General features: G+C 38.4%; 1 protein-coding gene across 4 annotated transcripts in view; it reads left to right on the top strand.

Moving 5' to 3' along the window:
* The window catches only part of emp (epithelial membrane protein), a 113,019-nt gene that overhangs the window by 74,156 nt on the left and 21,197 nt on the right, over window positions 1-17,666 (top strand). For 3 of the 4 annotated variants that reach the window (XM_073092376.1, XM_073092377.1, XM_073092378.1), the window contains 2 exons: window positions 430-590; window positions 7,224-7,365. In XM_073092376.1, coding sequence (XP_072948477.1) covers window positions 430-590; window positions 7,224-7,365 — 303 coding nt within the window. Of the gene's footprint in view, window positions 1-429; window positions 591-1,612; window positions 1,687-7,223; window positions 7,366-17,666 lie in introns of those variants that run through there. The other variant, XM_073092379.1, reaches the window with a different exon arrangement.

The following is a 17,666-nucleotide window of genomic DNA, read 5'->3' as shown; positions in this document are numbered from 1 at the left end:
AGCCGTTTCGGAGGAGTATGGCAACGAAAACTGTGACACGAGAATTTTATATATTAGATATGTAGTTAATTTTGTCTGGGATTCTTAATCCTATTGTATAAGCATGCATGAATCCAAAAGTGCATGGAGTTTGAGGCCCCTCTGAGGTTTGGGGGCCCCTAATCGTCTCTATCTCCTCATGCCAAGGGGGCCCTTATTCCCATGACCGTCGACTTTCGTCACGTAATATATTTATTTTATTTATTTATTTATTTATCGTAACATCTATCATTACAGGTATTCTTAACCTAAAGCGATAGAGTACCCTAATTATAGCGTTACATATAAGATATTAAATGTACTGACACTTTTGCGAATTCACTTCAGTGACAACAAAAGACGTCACTTCTGTTGTGGACCTCAATACTAATATGTGTTCTCTCTCCCCAGGAGTTGGTGCTCCGCCCCGGCTCGATGACGTTCGAGTGGTGGGCGCGGCCGCCGGTGCGTCCGTTCGTCCGCGTGTACGTGTACAACGTGACGAACGCGGACGAGTTCCTCAACAACGGCTCCAAGCCGGTGCTGGACGAACTGGGGCCCTACGTCTACTCGTAAGTGACTAAAGTACCCGATTTTCTGTGATAGATCTGTCTTGTTTCATGTTTTAGCTCACTGCGACAGGACGGTTATGTTATAGAGTGTATATGTGTGTGTGTGTGTGTGTTTGTTGGCGTGTTTGTGCGTTCGTTTGTTTACCTATTCGTTTTCTTTTTTTTCTGTCTTTAGGGTCGATTTCTTTGGTTGTTTGCTTTCTTGCTTGTTTACTTGCTTGCCTGTGCCCTTGTTGGTTTCTTAATCATTTCTTGGATTACTTGTTGTCTTTGTATAAGGATACGTTTGTTGTGTATATGTGTCTCTCTCTCCATGCGTGTCTGTGTCTGTGTGTGTGTGTGTGTGTGTGTGTGACGTGGGAGTGATGGGCGCGGCCGCCGGTGCGTCCGTTCGTCCGCGTGTACGTGTACAACGTGACGAACGCGGACGAGTTCCTGAACAACGGCTCCAAGCCGGTGCTGGACGAGCTGGGGCCCTACGTCTACTCGTAAGTGACGCTAGTAGATTGAAACTACCTTATATCTATTACCTATTTGATGCTACTGGGACAGCAGGGTTATGTTATACGAGTGCGATTATGTGTATGTGTGCGTGTTGGTTAAGTTTAATTGTATGTTCGTGCGTTGGTTTTTTGGTTTTTTAGTGTAGGTTTCTTTGGTTGTTTGCTTGTTATTTTATGCGTATGTTTATTAGTTTGTTTGTCTGCTTATTTATCTTTTTCGTTTCTTTGTTTGTTTGCGTGTCTATTTGTCGTTGCGTTTGTTTGTCATGAGCGTGCGTGTGTGTCTCTTTGTGTAGCCGTGTGAATGTGTGTATATGTCTCTCCCTACGTGCGCTTGTACGTCTATGGCTCTCACTGTTTGTGTGTGTCTCTCTGTGTGGCCGTGTGACTGTGTGTATATGTCTCTCTGCGGACGCGTGTACGCATATGTCTCTCTCTCTCTTTGTGTATGTGTGTGTGACGTGGGAGTGGTGGGCGCGGCCGCCGGTGCGTCCGTTCGTCCGCGTGTACGTGTACAACGTGACGAACGCGGACGAGTTCCTGAACAACGGCTCCAAGCCGGTGCTGGACGAGCTGGGGCCCTACGTCTACTCGTAAGTGACGCTAGTAGATTGAAACTACCTTATATCTATTACCTATTTGATGCTACTGGGACAGCAGGGTTATGTTATACGAGTGCGATTATGTGTATGTGTGCGTGTTGGTTAAGTTTAATTGTATGTTCGTGCGTTGGTTTTTTGGTTTTTTAGTGTAGGTTTCTTTGGTTGTTTGCTTGTTATTTTATGCGTATGTTTATTAGTTTGTTTGTCTGCTTATTTATCTTTTTCGTTTCTTTGATTGTTTGCGTGTCTATTTGTCGTTGCGTTGGTTTGTCATGAGCGTGCGTGTGTGTCTCTTTGTGTAGCCGTGTGTATGTGTGTACATGTCTCTCCCTACGTGCGCTTGTACGTCTATGGTTCTCACTGTTTGTGTGTGTCTCTCTGTGTGGTCGTGTGACTGTGTGTATATGTCTCTCTCTGCGGACGCGTGTACGCATATGTCTCTCTCTCTCTTTGTGTATGTGTGTGTGACGTTCGAGTGGTGGGCGCGGCCGCCGGTGCGTCCGTTCGTCCGCGTGTACGTGTACAACGTGACGAACGCGGACGAGTTCCTCAACAACGGCTCCAAGCCGGTGCTGGACGAGCTGGGGCCCTACGTCTACTCGTAAGTGACTAAAGTATCTTGGAACTGAATCTACGTGACTGCGACAGAAAGAGATTTGTGTTATAATAACATCGTGTTTTTTGTGAGTTTGTTTGATTGTGCTTTCGTTAGGTTTGTTTTCGTAGTAGATCTGTTTGTTTGCTTAGTTGTTTATTTGTTTCTTTGCTTGCTTGTATGTTTGTTAGTTTATTTCTTTGATTGTTCGCTTACTTGTACATAGATATATGTATGTTTGTTAGTTTGTGTATTTGGCGGCATTCGTCAGTAGCTCGTAGCTCTGAGTTGAACCACGAAATTGTACCTTAAAAATTCTATAATATTTTATATTCCATCTACTTCTATGATATTCTACTTCTATATATTTTTAATATACCACACGCTCCATCAATGTTTACTTCACGTCATACGAATTAAATTTTCCGTTTCATATTCCATGATAGTTTACGTAGGTACACAAGATATTGTTAAACAAAGGTTCTCACTTATACATATTTGCTGAGCTTAGAGATCTTCAATAGGTACCATGATGTTTAATGTTTAACCACATACTCTTCATACACTCGACCTTGGTGTAAAATCCGCCATAACTCGTTGTTAGTGTGACCAGCGGTTGCGTGCGCTACGGGATAGTTCTATTTCGTATTTCAGTAGTTTTTGAATACTCGTTGAAAGGGGCAGGGTAGATTATTCTGCGGATTATGCTATTTCTTACAACTTCCATGTATAATATAATCATTGATGATAATTTTCGTAAGTAAATATCTGTCATAGCTTGATTCATTACCCCTCCCCCAAAATGTCGAGTTTCTCTAAGGACTACCTCGTCCCCCTTTTAAAACAAAGAGTTTGGAGATCTTAAAACTTTCTCAGATTGTGAAGGACACCCTTGCCCAGCTGTGGGATATAAAAGGGTAGTAGACAGTACTTATCAGAACTTTAAAAAGCATTTCCTTTCAAATACGCAGTGTTAGTATTATAAAAAGAGCATGATCAAATTTGAAATTGAACTTTCCGTCGATCTGACGAAAATTGTGTTTCTCCATATGGGAGAGGCCTACGCTGCTACACAGTCATCATACTAGAACACTCTGGTTTGAAAGGTGTGGTAAGGGAGACACACTTCCAAGCATTCCACATTAGTCCTCAGGGGTAGCGGCGCATCTGTGGCTGACCTCAGGTAGGAATCTAACCTTATCTGGGGTTGATTACACATGTCCATGGGCGACAGTAACCACTTACCGTCAGGTGGACTGCATGCTCGTCTGCTACTCCTATATTATAAAAAAATAATAAATTTACTTCTCTAGTATTCCAATACGGATTGATGGAGGGGTGGAGATCATAAACATGTCCCATTTTAAATTCCAAACAGTTAGTGACCCTACAATATCCTGTGCGTGTTTCTCTGATATTAAAGGTTGATCGTCACTTATTTATAAGTAGCGTTATGCTTATAGTAAAACTAGTTATTTCATAAACAAGAAGTTCTTGTAAGAGCAGTATTAATAGATGTCATTTATTAATAAGCTAACTTAACTACGCTATGCCTCGCTATAATTCAGCTTAATATTTACCTCGGAACTTTTTGGATACGATATATAATCACTTTTATATTAAAACTAGCTGATCCGGCAAACTTTGTCCCGCCTCAAAATCTATTTATCAAATGTATTTCATATAAAATATAACCTATATTACTCGTGGATAATGTAGCTTTCTAATGGTGAAAGATTTTTAAAAATCGGTCCAGTAGTTTTTGAGCCTATTCATTATAATCAAACAAACAAAGTTTTCCTCTTTGTAATATTAGTATAGATAACTGTTATATTATTACTAATTAGAAATAATACTGATATTCCTTGCTTCATAATCGTCATCGTAGTTTTTCAGACAAACTGCCAGCCCTTAGTGGATATATATATATTTTATAAGGATCGAATATTTGCCGCGAACTAAGAGGTTTGTCCAAGTTTGGCTTGACCAAAAGCTATGCTATGAGCGCTTGCAAACCTACGCAAACCATGTCAAACGCTCTATCTACACGCTTGAATTTGTGACAGTTCGGCAAGTGTGCGGACGCGGCATAAGATAATTAATAAAGGGATTTAAAGATGCTTCTACAGTCACAGCTTCGAACTAAGATTCCCTGTGTCGAGGGTGCCTTGGACACTTACATAGACAAATACAAAACACCCAGACCCAGAACAGAAGTCTAAATTCATTATTTAAATATAGCCGGGAATCGAACCTGGAACCCTCTGCGCGCCAGACCCATAAGGTCTGGCGCGCAGAGGGTTCCAGGTTCCTGCTCCGCCACGCGAGTCTCGGAGATATTTCTCGAATCAATTAATTCAATTATTTCTCTAAGATAACAATTGATGGCAGGAAAACGATTATCAAATTAATATTTAATTGGTTCAAATACCAATATCTACCAAGATATATGAATTCAATTATAAGAAGATTAAGTTGTTGTTCAATTTGAGTTTAATATGACTTTTGATAGCTAAATGGAAAATTTTATTATTGCTAAGAATGTAGTAGAATCAGGGCCGGTTTTAGGGGAGGACAAGAGTGGCTACTACCTCGGGGCCCCCACCATATAGGGGCCCCCACAATATAAATAAAATATCCAAATTAAAAATTTAGTTTTTTTATAAGCTTTTTTCAAACAGTATTTAGTGTGTTTTCTTCCAAATAGTGTTGGATTAGTTTTATTTCTTGGCAGCAAATTTTTAAATGACATGACGGTTTTTTAGCTTTCAATGTGGAAAATATTTAGGGACCTCCACTCCTTTGTTGCCCCAGGCCTTTAAATCCGGCCCTAAAGTAGAATTCCCTCAGTTCCGTTGAAGTGGCATTCTCTTTTCCGAAACGTGAATAATGCTACTATTTGGTCAAGTGCGATTGGAACTCGCACACGGCGGGTTCCGTACCACTAAATTTTCATTCATTTGTTATCATATCAGCCATTGAAGTAAATACATTATGAAAATTTGAACTGTCTTACTATTATGGTTCAATAGATACTCGGAAAAATGCAAAAAAAAAAAGTATGGCGACGCGCATTTATTTTTTAGCTTTTTTATTTTCATTATTTGTTGTTATAACGGCCTCGGTTATACATAATCTTTAAAAATTTCAAATGTCTACCTATATATCTAGATAGAGTCCTGTGATAGACGGACAGACAGTGGAGGCTTAATAAATAAAAAAATCCGTTTTTACCTTTTAAGTACGGAACCCTAAAAACATTATACAAGTAATTTTTTACATGCAGGTAAATAAAGCTATAAATTTTCCCGTCTCTTATATTTTACACTGAATTATATTCTTAAGTATTGCAGCGTCATAAATCTTAATAGCCCATCTCGTATGCACTAAACGTCTTGTCATGTAAGAACATAATTATAAAAATAGTGCCACAATTATTATTGTAATTACACTGTTATTGTACGTTATTATTTTTATTTCTATGCAGTGACAATTAAAAGGAGTAAGAAGTAAAACGGATGGAGTATGGACCCAATTGTTTTAAGTGTAAAGCGTTAAGTGTTAAGCGCTGCTGTGTTCTGGTTTGAAGGGTGTGGTAAGGGAGACATACTTTTCCGAGGCGTTCCAGCTTAGTCCTCAGGGGTAGCGGCGCATCTGTGGCCGACCTCAGGTGGGAATATCTAATCCTATCTGGGGTTGATTATAGATATCCATGGGCGGCAGTAGCCACTTACCATCAGGTGGACTGTATGCTCGTCTGTTACTCCTATATTATAAAAAAAAAGTGGTCACTGCCGACAATGGACGTCTGTGAAGTGTGTGTGTTCGGCAACTTTTTATAGCGATTCAATCGCAATAAGATCGCGATACAGTCGCGATGCTGTCGCCTTATCTCATGCTTTCTTTGTCACTACAAAGAGTCATGCGTTAAAAAGTTAAATTAGATGGTTTAGAACGGTTGAAATAGATTGACTTGGTCAATCTATTTCACATTAACAGCAGTGATAGCCTAATGGTTAAGAAACTTGGCCTCTCGATCGAGCGGTCCGAGGTTCAAATCCCAGGCACGCACCTCTGATTTTTCAGTTATGTGCGTATTAGAAATTAATTGTCACTTGCTAAACGGTGAAGGAAAACATCGTGAGGAAACCTGAGAGATTTATAAAAAATAAAAATCTCAAAGGTATGTGAAGTCTACCAATACGCACTTGTCCAGCGCGGTGGACTATGACCTGATCCTTCTCGTTATGACCAACAACATCTTATGATGACCATATTGATATGGTCATCACAAGATGTTGTTGGGTTGACTAATTACGTAGTAAATAAAGAAATAATTTCCTTTATGTAAGGACTGAATAAAGGAACCGACTTGGTATTACATGGATCTCACAACTTTTTACGATAGAAGAATTGAGTTGCGAGACTTGTGGTTTTTAAACTAGCTATTTTTTTATGGGATTATTTTTAGTACTCGTATAAACTTTCTACTTGTCTTGAGTTTTTTTAAATACCCATATAACCCTATTCTACCTTCCCGATTTGAAATATTCGTGTTTATTTTATATATTGCGATTTTTCTTAGATATCCACCATCATAACCCTCTTCTTCCGTTAATTTTTTTTAACTACCCATGTTACTCAATAATGATTTTTCTTAAACACCCATATAACCCTCCTATCTTCCCGAATCCCAATTTGAAATATTCATACTGTACCTGTTTATCCGTTCCGATTTTTCTTATATACCAACATAACCCTCCTCTTTTTACTACCCTCTTTTTAACACCCATATTACTCGGTATCTTTCCTGATGTTTTATTAATTAATCCCCATTATAACTTTCTTCCGTCCAATTTTCCTTAACTACCCAATTTCTTTATTACCCAATATTCTTTCCCGATGTTATTAACCAATCCCCCATCATCCCCAGGGAGGAGTGGGAGAAGGTGAACATCACGGACAACGAGAACGGCACGCTCTCGTTCCACTACCGCAGATCTTACACCTTCGTGCCGGAGCTGAGCGCCGGCGCCGACGACGACTCCGTTGTCGTGCCGAACATACCTATGCTGGTGAGTTTGTTTGTTTTTTGTTAAGACACACACACACACACACATAACACACTGTGTAATACTTTAAATAGCGGGGCTCACCTAACACAAGTAGAACTTTCGAAGGTCGTAGAACCCTTTGTGGTTCGACTCCGGCGGCACCACCGCCACACCTATTTCTACCTAATAACAGCAGTGTTAGGCGCTGCTGTGTTCCGGCTTGAAGGGAGACAGACTTTTCCGAGGCGTTCCAGCTTAGTCCTCAGGGGTAGCGGCGCATCTGTGGCCGACCTCAGGTAGGAATATCTAATCCTATCTAGGGTTGATTACAGATGTCCATGGGCGGCAGTAGCCACTTACCATCAGGTGGAGTGCATGCTCGTCTGCTACTCCTATATTATGTAACAAAAAAGTGGACTGCATGCTATTAGGTACTTTTATACTTGTATGCAAGTTTATAAAGTACTAGCTGACCCGGCAAACTTTGTAGCGCCTCAAAATCTATTTATCAAATATATTTCATATAAAATATAGCCAATGTTACTCGTGGATAATGTAGCTTTCGAATGGTGAAAGAATTTTTAAAATCGGTCCAGTAGTTTTTGAGCCTATTCATTACAACCAAACAAACAAACAAAGTTTTCCTCTTTATAATATTAGTGTAGAAAACAAAATGACCCTTATTGACAGGCGTGCAAAATACTAATTAAGTACACAATACACGGTCAGTTTAATTAAAAAGTGACAAGTAACGCACCGAACGACCTCAAAGGTTGTACGATACCAAGGTGACCACACTGCGGTCGCGTGGAGAATACAGAACGGGACGGTCATTGCACTTAAGGAGGTCATAATTAACAGGCTACAGATATAATCGAAAATTCCTTAATGCGCCACAAAAATGCCAATTTTTTTTTCCAAAAAATGCAAATATTATATCAAGAAGCCTTAAGCAAAAAAAAAAAAAACATTCGACAAACTTATTTTCCTCATTTTAGAGGAAAATCTCCTAAGTGGCAACCTCGCACCTAGTAGAGGCAGAATTATACGATGAAATCTAATTTTTTTGGGTCCCGCACGATATATCAAAAAACGGAACCCTTATAGGATTACTCGTGTGTCCATCTGTCCATTTGGCAGACAATTTGCTGTTAAATTTTCGAACCAAATAAACTGAAATTTGGAACTTAATTTCGAGAATTATCAATTATGAACGTGACAAGTGCGATGTATTTTTTTGAAAAACTGCTAAATATTATTCCTAATAATTATAATTTCCCTAAAATTTAGGGAAAGTCCCCGGCGCTGGAATCACTGACTTTACTAGTAGTATTATAAAGATTCTGTTATTGTATAATACTAACGAAGTCTTTATGATAAATTTAATGCCATCAAAAACACTGCTTGTAAAAAAATCCAAGCCTCGCCATTCAGCTCTTCCACCGTAAAAAGTCGTGAGATCCATGGAATCCAAGCCGGTTGGTTCATACAGACTCTACTTAAGAGACCTTCTGTCTTAAGGTATTATCTCACTATCTAACCTAACAACATCTCATGGGACCATATCAATATTAAAAATATTTTATGTTTCAAATAAATAGATTGGATTTGGCAATCGTACTAAACGAACTAATTTAATTTAATATACATATACTTGTGATATACATTGTTTTTTTTTATAACATAGAGGAAGCAGACTAAGCTGGAACGCCTCGGAAAAGTATATTTTCCTTACCGCACTCTTGAAACTAGAACATAGCAGCGCTTAAGACGCAAAAATTGATCTAGCGGTGGTGCTGCTGGAAGCGGTGATACCACAAACAGTTCACATTGTGTTTTAATCGCATCATATCGCACCACACGAGTAACATTACTACGATTGCCAAGTCCAATCTATTTATTTGAAACATAAAATATTTTTAATATTGATATGGTCCCATATGATGTTGTTAGGTTAGATAGTGAGATAATACCTTAAGACAGAAGGTCTCTTAAGTAGAGTCTGTATGAACCAACCGGCTTGGATTCCATGGATCTCACGACTTTTTACGGTGGAAGAGCTGAATGGCGAGGCTTGGATTTTTTTACAAGCAGTGTTTTTGATGGCATCTCATTCCTTTTTGTAGGTATGCCTACTTTTTTTCCTTTCCGGGACCTTCTATTACTTGAATGTCAACAACAGATTTTTTAAAGCCCCCTCACTGTCTTACGAGAATGAGCGTTCTTTTTTGTAGGTAATATTTGTAGTTATTGTAAGAATTATTATTTGAAGAGTATATTAATAAAACATATTTTCCGCTAGACCACGTTTTTATTCATTTCTATTTTAATCTTGAGTCACCGAACAATATCATTTTATACACAACCAGTAATATAGATTACAATTTATATTAAAAAGGTTCTTACAATACGCCCCCTTTATCTATATTACCCACCTATAACAAAACTCTACATAAATACTACCAAACATAACTCTTTCGTGGAACTGGCTAAATAGTTGAATCTCCCCACTAAACTCTGACACGGTAGACTACTGTTACTATCTGAGTTACCTTTTGTTTATTTCAAATCAACCTCCATTGAAGTTGATACGGACTTACAAACGGACATACCAAAGGCTTGCAATAATTTTAAAATACATTGTTTTTGGTCTCAAATAATCACTCAGTCATCTATAAGCATGCTATCACGCGGCGGTCCAACAAGAATTCAAGTTTGATTTTATTTTAGCACAAATTACGATCAGGCCAACACTCAGGCCGTTACAGGACCACTCTCTGAAATTAAATTAAATGTTAAAAAGTTGTAAAATTCAGTTTATTTCCTCTCTCTAACATGATAACGCCTATTACTACCATTACTTATATCAACAGATTCACGTTCCATTACTTCAGACTCGCTTACATCCGTCATAGCATTAATCACATTACTTACTTTATTTGTATCTGTAACCGCAGGCACACATACACCTATATCACCTGTAACACCCGCATCAGTCATGCACTCTTTTCATTCATCACCACTTTCATTCGAACATGACAATAAATTAAATCGAAAAAGTTAATATTTTGACAACTGGAATTACTCCCGTTATCCTCAGGAAAAACATCGTCTAAAAACTTAACAACTCGACTGATTGTGATTTCACGTGACTTCGTATTAAATAATCGATATCTTCTTATGAATATCCGACAAAAATCATTGGTTTTGACTTTACATCCAATTTTCGTCTTTTCTGTTTGGTATAAGAATATACGCTGCACATCCAAATAAGCATAAATAGGTAACATCTACTCGTTTCCCAGACCATTTTTGTAGTGGCACGCAGTCTTTCACTGCCTTCATTGGACTCCGGTTTTTGATATAAATCACAGTATTAAACGCTCTTGTTCAAATTCGCTGCAATTTATAATAGACTTCTCGATTTTTCGATAATAGTTCTGTTAGCTCTTTCAACCATACCATTCTGTTTGGTGGTATATACTATATATCGCCCTCTGATGTAGAATTTCATTTGTTGACAAAAAATATCGTAAGCTCTATTACAAAACTTCGTTCCACCACCTGATCTCATACACTTGTTCGACTTGCTAGTTGCCTTTTCAACGTGAACTTTATATTTTTTAAATTTCGTAGTCTCACTCTTATGTTTGAGAAAATTAACATGTGTCATTCGAGTATATTCGTCGATAAATAATAACATGTACCTTGAACCGTTGAATGAAGTAGCTACCATGGGACCACATAAATCTGTATGTACGATCTCCAGTATAAAGTTCGCTCCCGTTCAAAGTTTTGGAAATGGTTTCTTACTAGTCGACATATCCGTCGTAATGTTCACATCATCAAGACGAGTCACAATATTCTTTAAAATTTGCATATATTCCGGATTAGTACGGACTAGTCTTCTATGCCAATATTTATTTGACATTGTCAAATTACACATCGGTGATTTGACAAATTGTTTAAATTTATGTATACCATGTACGTTGTGGCCAGTTGCGATGATATTAACCATAGAGTTACTAATTGTGCAACTGTTTTTCCGGAAATTAACAGTAAATCCTTTTTCAGTAAGTTTACTCACCAATAACGAAATCATACTTAAATTATTAGTCTGTATTTGTCTTCTGCATTCAACCTGTAGTTATTTTTAAAATTATTACTTGCAAAGTATATTAATAATACATATATTCAGCTAGACCATATTTTTGACCGAACAATATCGAAAAGTGCATTAGCGAAAAGTGCTGAAAGGGGTTACGAGGCCGATTTTAATAAAAACTATAACTGCATCATTCGTTTTTAAAATATCTTTTGCCTTAGCCGGGAATCGAACGAGTTCAGTTTTAAAAAAATACACCCTCTATATTATTCCACTATATGATAGTGTTGCTTATAAGGATAAAATTCTGGAAAGTAATGTTATGTGACAAATTAAAGTAAAAGGAAAATTTTGAAGAAATACATATATTTTCATACCTTGGTATACTAATCCTTAAGGATTATACGTAACATATGACTTATGTATAATTCTTTAGGACTATACATAAGTCATAAAATTGAAGAATTTGTTGGTTAATCTACTAATTCTTCGATGTTATGGCCATGACTTACGGCTTAGTATGAGAAAGTAATAGGTTGGCAACTAAGTTCCCGCCGAGGATTTTTTTTTTTATAAAAATAGATAACTGATTCATTAGTAAAAGTTTCAAGAATTTTATCGTTATAATCAACACGATGAGGTAGTGGAATAATATAGAGGGTGTATTTTTTTCAAATATTACGTAAGTTGAAAACATGATTTTTTGTTTGTGTAGATATTGGTTTGTCTTTAATGCCATTTGGTAGGTTTAGGTCTAAAACGGATAGGGCAAAGAATTGTGTAATTAGGGTAATCCGTTTAAAAGTTATTAAGGATTTTACATTGTGAACTTTGTAAAATTTTATAATTATGTATGCTTATTTTCATACAGACATTTATTTAAGCGCAACAAGGGCGAAATTTGCCTAAACATTTGTTTCCTTGGAAACAAACTTATTATTATTTTATAATACTGTGACAGTTGCTTTACCTCACGACAGTTTTTTGTGTATGTTACCGTTAGATTGCAGAATACGTTAGCATACACATTAACTAGTTAGTCTCAAGATTAGCTAGAAGATAATAATATACAGATTAACTATGTAGTAAAATTCGAAACATCTTTTCAGACTTGTTCTTAGGGCTAAAACATATGCCTTTTTACGACATAACGACGTATACATGATACGTGATACATAGCGACATCATGCCGCAAAGCGATATTGTTTCTTGAAAATATGCAATGTTTGTCGTAAATTCATGACACGACTACGCATCATGGCATGCACGAAACGACGTCAAGGGGTGAAAATTGATACAATCTTCGTTTTGTACTTTAGGTAATGGGCAAGCTAATCTGCGTTTTAACTGATTAGGCACATTAGCCGCAACATATAGTTTTATTCTCATGACATTTGTCAAAAATTCGGTATGTTTTTGATATTATATTACTTTTTAGGGTTCCGTACCTAAAGGGTAAAAGCGGAACCTATTACTAAGCTGTCCGTTTGTCTGTCTGACATAGAGCTCTATTTCTGGAACCTTAATAGATAGAAACTTAATTTTTTTACGGAATATGTATAATGATGGCCACTTTAACAACAAGTACTAAAAATAAAAAGAAAAACTTTCAAATAAAGGATAGTTTTTTTTTTCTTTATGAGGAGGAAATCTTCAAAAGGTACCCGATGACCTGAAAGTGACGCGGGGTTATGTGGGACTTTTACCGCACTAAAACCCCCCGGTGGCCGTCCTCAATGTTTGTTGGAGAACTCCGGGATCTCCGACGAAACGCAACCGAAGTCCTCCAAGCGCGATGCCCCGATCGAGCTCTGCCCTGGGGGAGCAGTTTCGCTCCTCCCAAACTATCCGGTGTTCACGACGGTATGCAACCACACATACCGCCGTCCTTCCCGGGGACACTTATAGGACGGTTCGAGCTCCCACTCTTGCCACGCCCAACTCCGGAAGCCCCCTTTTAGTCGCCTCTTACGACAGGCAGGGGATATCGTAGCCCTATTTTAGTCCAGGAACTACAGGGACAAACATATAAGGACCTGCTATTTTTTGGCGTTTTTCACTTTATCTATTGAACCGCAATAGATGTTACAGTTGACATTTTCACAATGCATTCTATGGCTGCTATAATATCAATTAGTAAATATAAAAAACACATGTTTTTTTTTGGTACGGAACCCTCAGTGTACGAGTTCGATTCGCACTTCACTCATTATTTGTATTGAAGTTAAATTGAAGTTGGAATTGAAAACTTCTTTTGTCTCGAGAATAAAAACAATTGACGTCGCCAATAATAGTAGGGGAGCCTAAGAGGGGATTTCGAGAGTGACTCGAACGCGGCAGATTAAGATATGGGAGATACCTTACATCCTATAGAGTATCTTAAACCATCCATTTGGGGGGTTCGCACGGGGAAAATTATCGTGAAATCTATAGTAGCTTAATTACATGCTGAAAACAATAAATTTATAACAATCTGACGATTTGAGGATGGCGTTAGGGAGTAATAAGGTTGCAAAAAAATCGTTACCTGGACATACTTGAGCGCGGTATTTTTTTTTAATATAAAGGAAATAATGCTAGAAAACGGGTAACATCATAATCATACCACACGTTGATGTAGTGAAAAAACAGTCATTTAAAAAGAGAATATGTACATACACTATCTGATAGCGTCACTTATTAGCATGAATCCCTGGAAAGTACTGGTGTATAACAAGCTAAAGGAAAAGGCAAATTTTATGGAAAATACATTTTTTTTTTTTCAAATCGTCGGTATAAAAAGACCCCTCCACTAAATCGTCAGATGAAGGGTTATGAGAAAAGTAAAACATCAGCTGGAATTTCCTGTATAATAATCTTACGCCCTCGAGTGTGTCAAGATAACGATTTTTTTTGCATTTTCGAAGAGTCACTGACAGTCTTTCGAATCGAATCGTCAGTCTTTCGAATGGGCGACTCATCTGGGGTAACTTAATATCCCCCTTTGAAAATCTAATGCACTGGTGTAATTTTTTTTCTCCATTTTTACCTCTCGTATGGCTGCAAACCAGCAGATAAACATATTTCTGCTGCGCCTTGAGTATGTCCGTCTGACTCATTTTTTTACATCTTTCGAATCCTCTAGAAGCTATTCCCACCTTGAATCGAAAAATATCATACAAACTTTTCTTCACTTACTAAAGTGTAATCTATACAATCGTATAGGTCCAAACGACGCTCGAGTTTCTACCCATTTAGCATCATGGGCTCCCCTACTACTCGTACATTTCGCGGACAGGAACACAGATTCATTAACTGCAAATATAACTTTGTAATCCTATATACTTATATAGGATACAAAGTTATTTTATGTAGTTGGTGTATCTAGATAACCGGACAGAAATTGCAAAATATTATAGTTTTTCCGTGAGTTATATACTAAACACTAATTGTATTCTCAATCTTAACCTTCTATGTCTGCTAGAAGTGCCTTAACATTTTGATGATCGGTCAGTCAGTGAGTGACAAAATTACGAACTTTGACTACTTGTAATTCTTAAACTACTGGTTCAAATTAAATGAAATTGGTAATACACCGTGTCTATACAATGCTTGCTTGGCTCCTGAAAATTCAGGCTTCTAGCTTCATATACAACGAAGTTACAGGGGGTCAAAAATGGGCCGAATTGCTTCGAGAAAAGAATGCTACGGCCGTGCCGCTATTTTTGGCTTTGGCTCGACTTGGCGGAGGCACTGCCGTGCCTCCAGATTACACAAGTTTACATACATTACATAAATACATACATAAATACACACATACATACATACATACATACATACACACATACACACGTACATACACAGCGCTCGAATACAAAACCTTTTTTGAAGTCGGTTAAAATCTTATAAGTGCCGCACTAAAGGTACGATCCACCAAGGTGACAACACGTTGTGGTCGCGTGGAGAATACAGATCGGGACGGTCCCGCGGTCGTCCAGTGTGGGGTCACTGCACTTAGGGAGGTCAAACGTAACATGTATAGTTTGAAGGTACAGCCCTTTGTGGTTCAACTCCGGAGGCTGAAAGTTTGAACTCGTGTCCCTTACCACGCCCTTCAAACGGAACACAGCAGCGTTTAACACTGCTGTTATGAGACAGAAATAAGTGTGGCGTTGATGGTCCCGGAGTCGAACCAAAAGGGTTCTGTGAACTTCGAAATTTAATTACTCTTATTTAGAACCCTTTTTGGTTCGACTCTAGCGGCACCATCACCACACCTACTTCTGTTTAATAACAGCAGTGTTGAGCACTGCTGTGTTCCGGTTCTAAAGGGGTGGTAAGGGAGACACACTTTTCTGAGGCGTTCCAGCTTAGTCCTCAGGCATAGCAACGCATCTATGGGCGATCTCAGGTTGAATTTTTATCTTATTTGGGATTGATTACAAATGTTTATAGCCGGCAGAAGCCACTTACAATCAGGTGGAATACATGCTCATTTACTACTTAATACTTATCATTTCAACATAATTTCCTTCTGAGGTATTCCCAGAGCGTTATGACATGGGGCTCTTTAAAAAAGGTGTAAAAAGAGCTCTCTAAAGCCGGCGATGCATTGGCGACTCCTCTGGTGTTGCAAATGTCCATAGGCGACGGTGACTGCTTTCCATCAGGTAGCACGTCTGTCACATCGTTTAGGTATAATTATAAAATAATAAAATAATAATAATTGGAATGCCTTAAAGCAATAGATCTCCCAAAATTCACTTATCTTGAGTTACAAAAAGCGGTAATACTGAAACAGTCGGCCACAGATGCGCCGCTAACCCTGAGGACTAAGCTGGATCGCCTCGGAAAAGTATATCTCCCTTACCACACCCTTCAAACCGGAACACAGCAGCGCCTAACACTGCTGTTATTAGGCAGAAATGAACATTTGGCTGAGCCCGTGTTACCTCATAAAACCCGGGAAATCCAGAGTAAAAAAATATATACAGAAACTTAATAATAATAACAAGTGCACTCCACATCACACCACAACGTAATGGCAAAATGAAAGCAATAGAAACCGCAAATCACCAGCACACTCCATTTGACTGCGGGGTCAGCGAGTGGAAAGTTGATACGGATACCGATATTACTAACAATTAGTCATTGAAGTCCATACTACTCTTTCACTTCGAGTTGGTAGTCGGCTTACGAAATGACGTCACAACTATGCTTTAGGTGGTAGAGCCCTCTGTGGTTCGACTCCGGCGGTACCACCGCCACACCTATTTCTACCTAATAACAGCAGTGTAGGGCTGCTGTGTTCTGGTTTCATGTGTGCTATGAGAGACATACGAGTACTTATCCGAGGCGTTCCAGCTTAGTCCTCAGGGGTAGCGGCACATCTGCGGCCGACCACAGGTTCTGGGGTTGATTACATGTCCATAGGCGGCAGTAGCCATACCATCAGGTGGACTGCATGCTCGTGTGCTACTCCTATATTATAAAAAAAAGAAAAAGTGAATGACCTAATACAGAGTAACCATTATTGTTTATTTCGACCACGCTTTTATTAGCTTGACCTGTATGTATGTATGTAACGGAATCTTTGAACTCGATTTTTACCCAGTTTGAACAGTGCAATTAATTTAAAATTCTGAACAATTATCAAGAACCGATGACAATACACGATTTTAATAATTTCATTCCATTTACCTCATCAGGATCGTCAGGAATCAGGATTAACGATATTCCTTGTGCGATTTTAGCGTGATTTTTAGTTTTCAAACTATAATTATTTTTTATATGCTCACTGTAGTTTGAAAAAATATATATAATGATTTTCTCAAGGCATCAAAGCTAGATTTTTTGTACCCACTAGTCAATAATGAGTTGAATGGGATCATCACTTAAAATGCACATAAGTATTGGCCGAGAATCGAACCCCACCGGAACTGGCGCCCGAGCGGAACGAATGTACTAACTGTTTATGGGTACATACCCAATGCCCATATATGGGTGTTTCTTATATTCCGTGCGGTGTAGCATGGTGCGTGACAGATGTCAATAGTGTCATAAATGACATAATTGACATTAACAGTTGTCACTACAGGCAGACACGACAGAAGCCTTAAAAACGTTTTTTCATCACACCTACGGAACCCCAAGACCAAGCGAATACGGATCCCGCAAGGTGAACGCCCCGGCATGTAGGATACGCACACACGCAAACAAATCTACATATTTACATCAC

The sequence above is a fragment of the Epargyreus clarus genome, unplaced genomic scaffold (genome assembly GCF_041222505.1).
Source record: "Epargyreus clarus isolate Ecla_fem2 unplaced genomic scaffold, WU_Ecla_fem_2.2 ptg000036l, whole genome shotgun sequence".
NCBI classification, from domain to species: Eukaryota; Metazoa; Arthropoda; class Insecta; order Lepidoptera; family Hesperiidae; genus Epargyreus; species Epargyreus clarus.
Note: the sequence above shows the minus strand (reverse complement) of the source record. Positions and strands in the feature narration are given on the sequence as shown.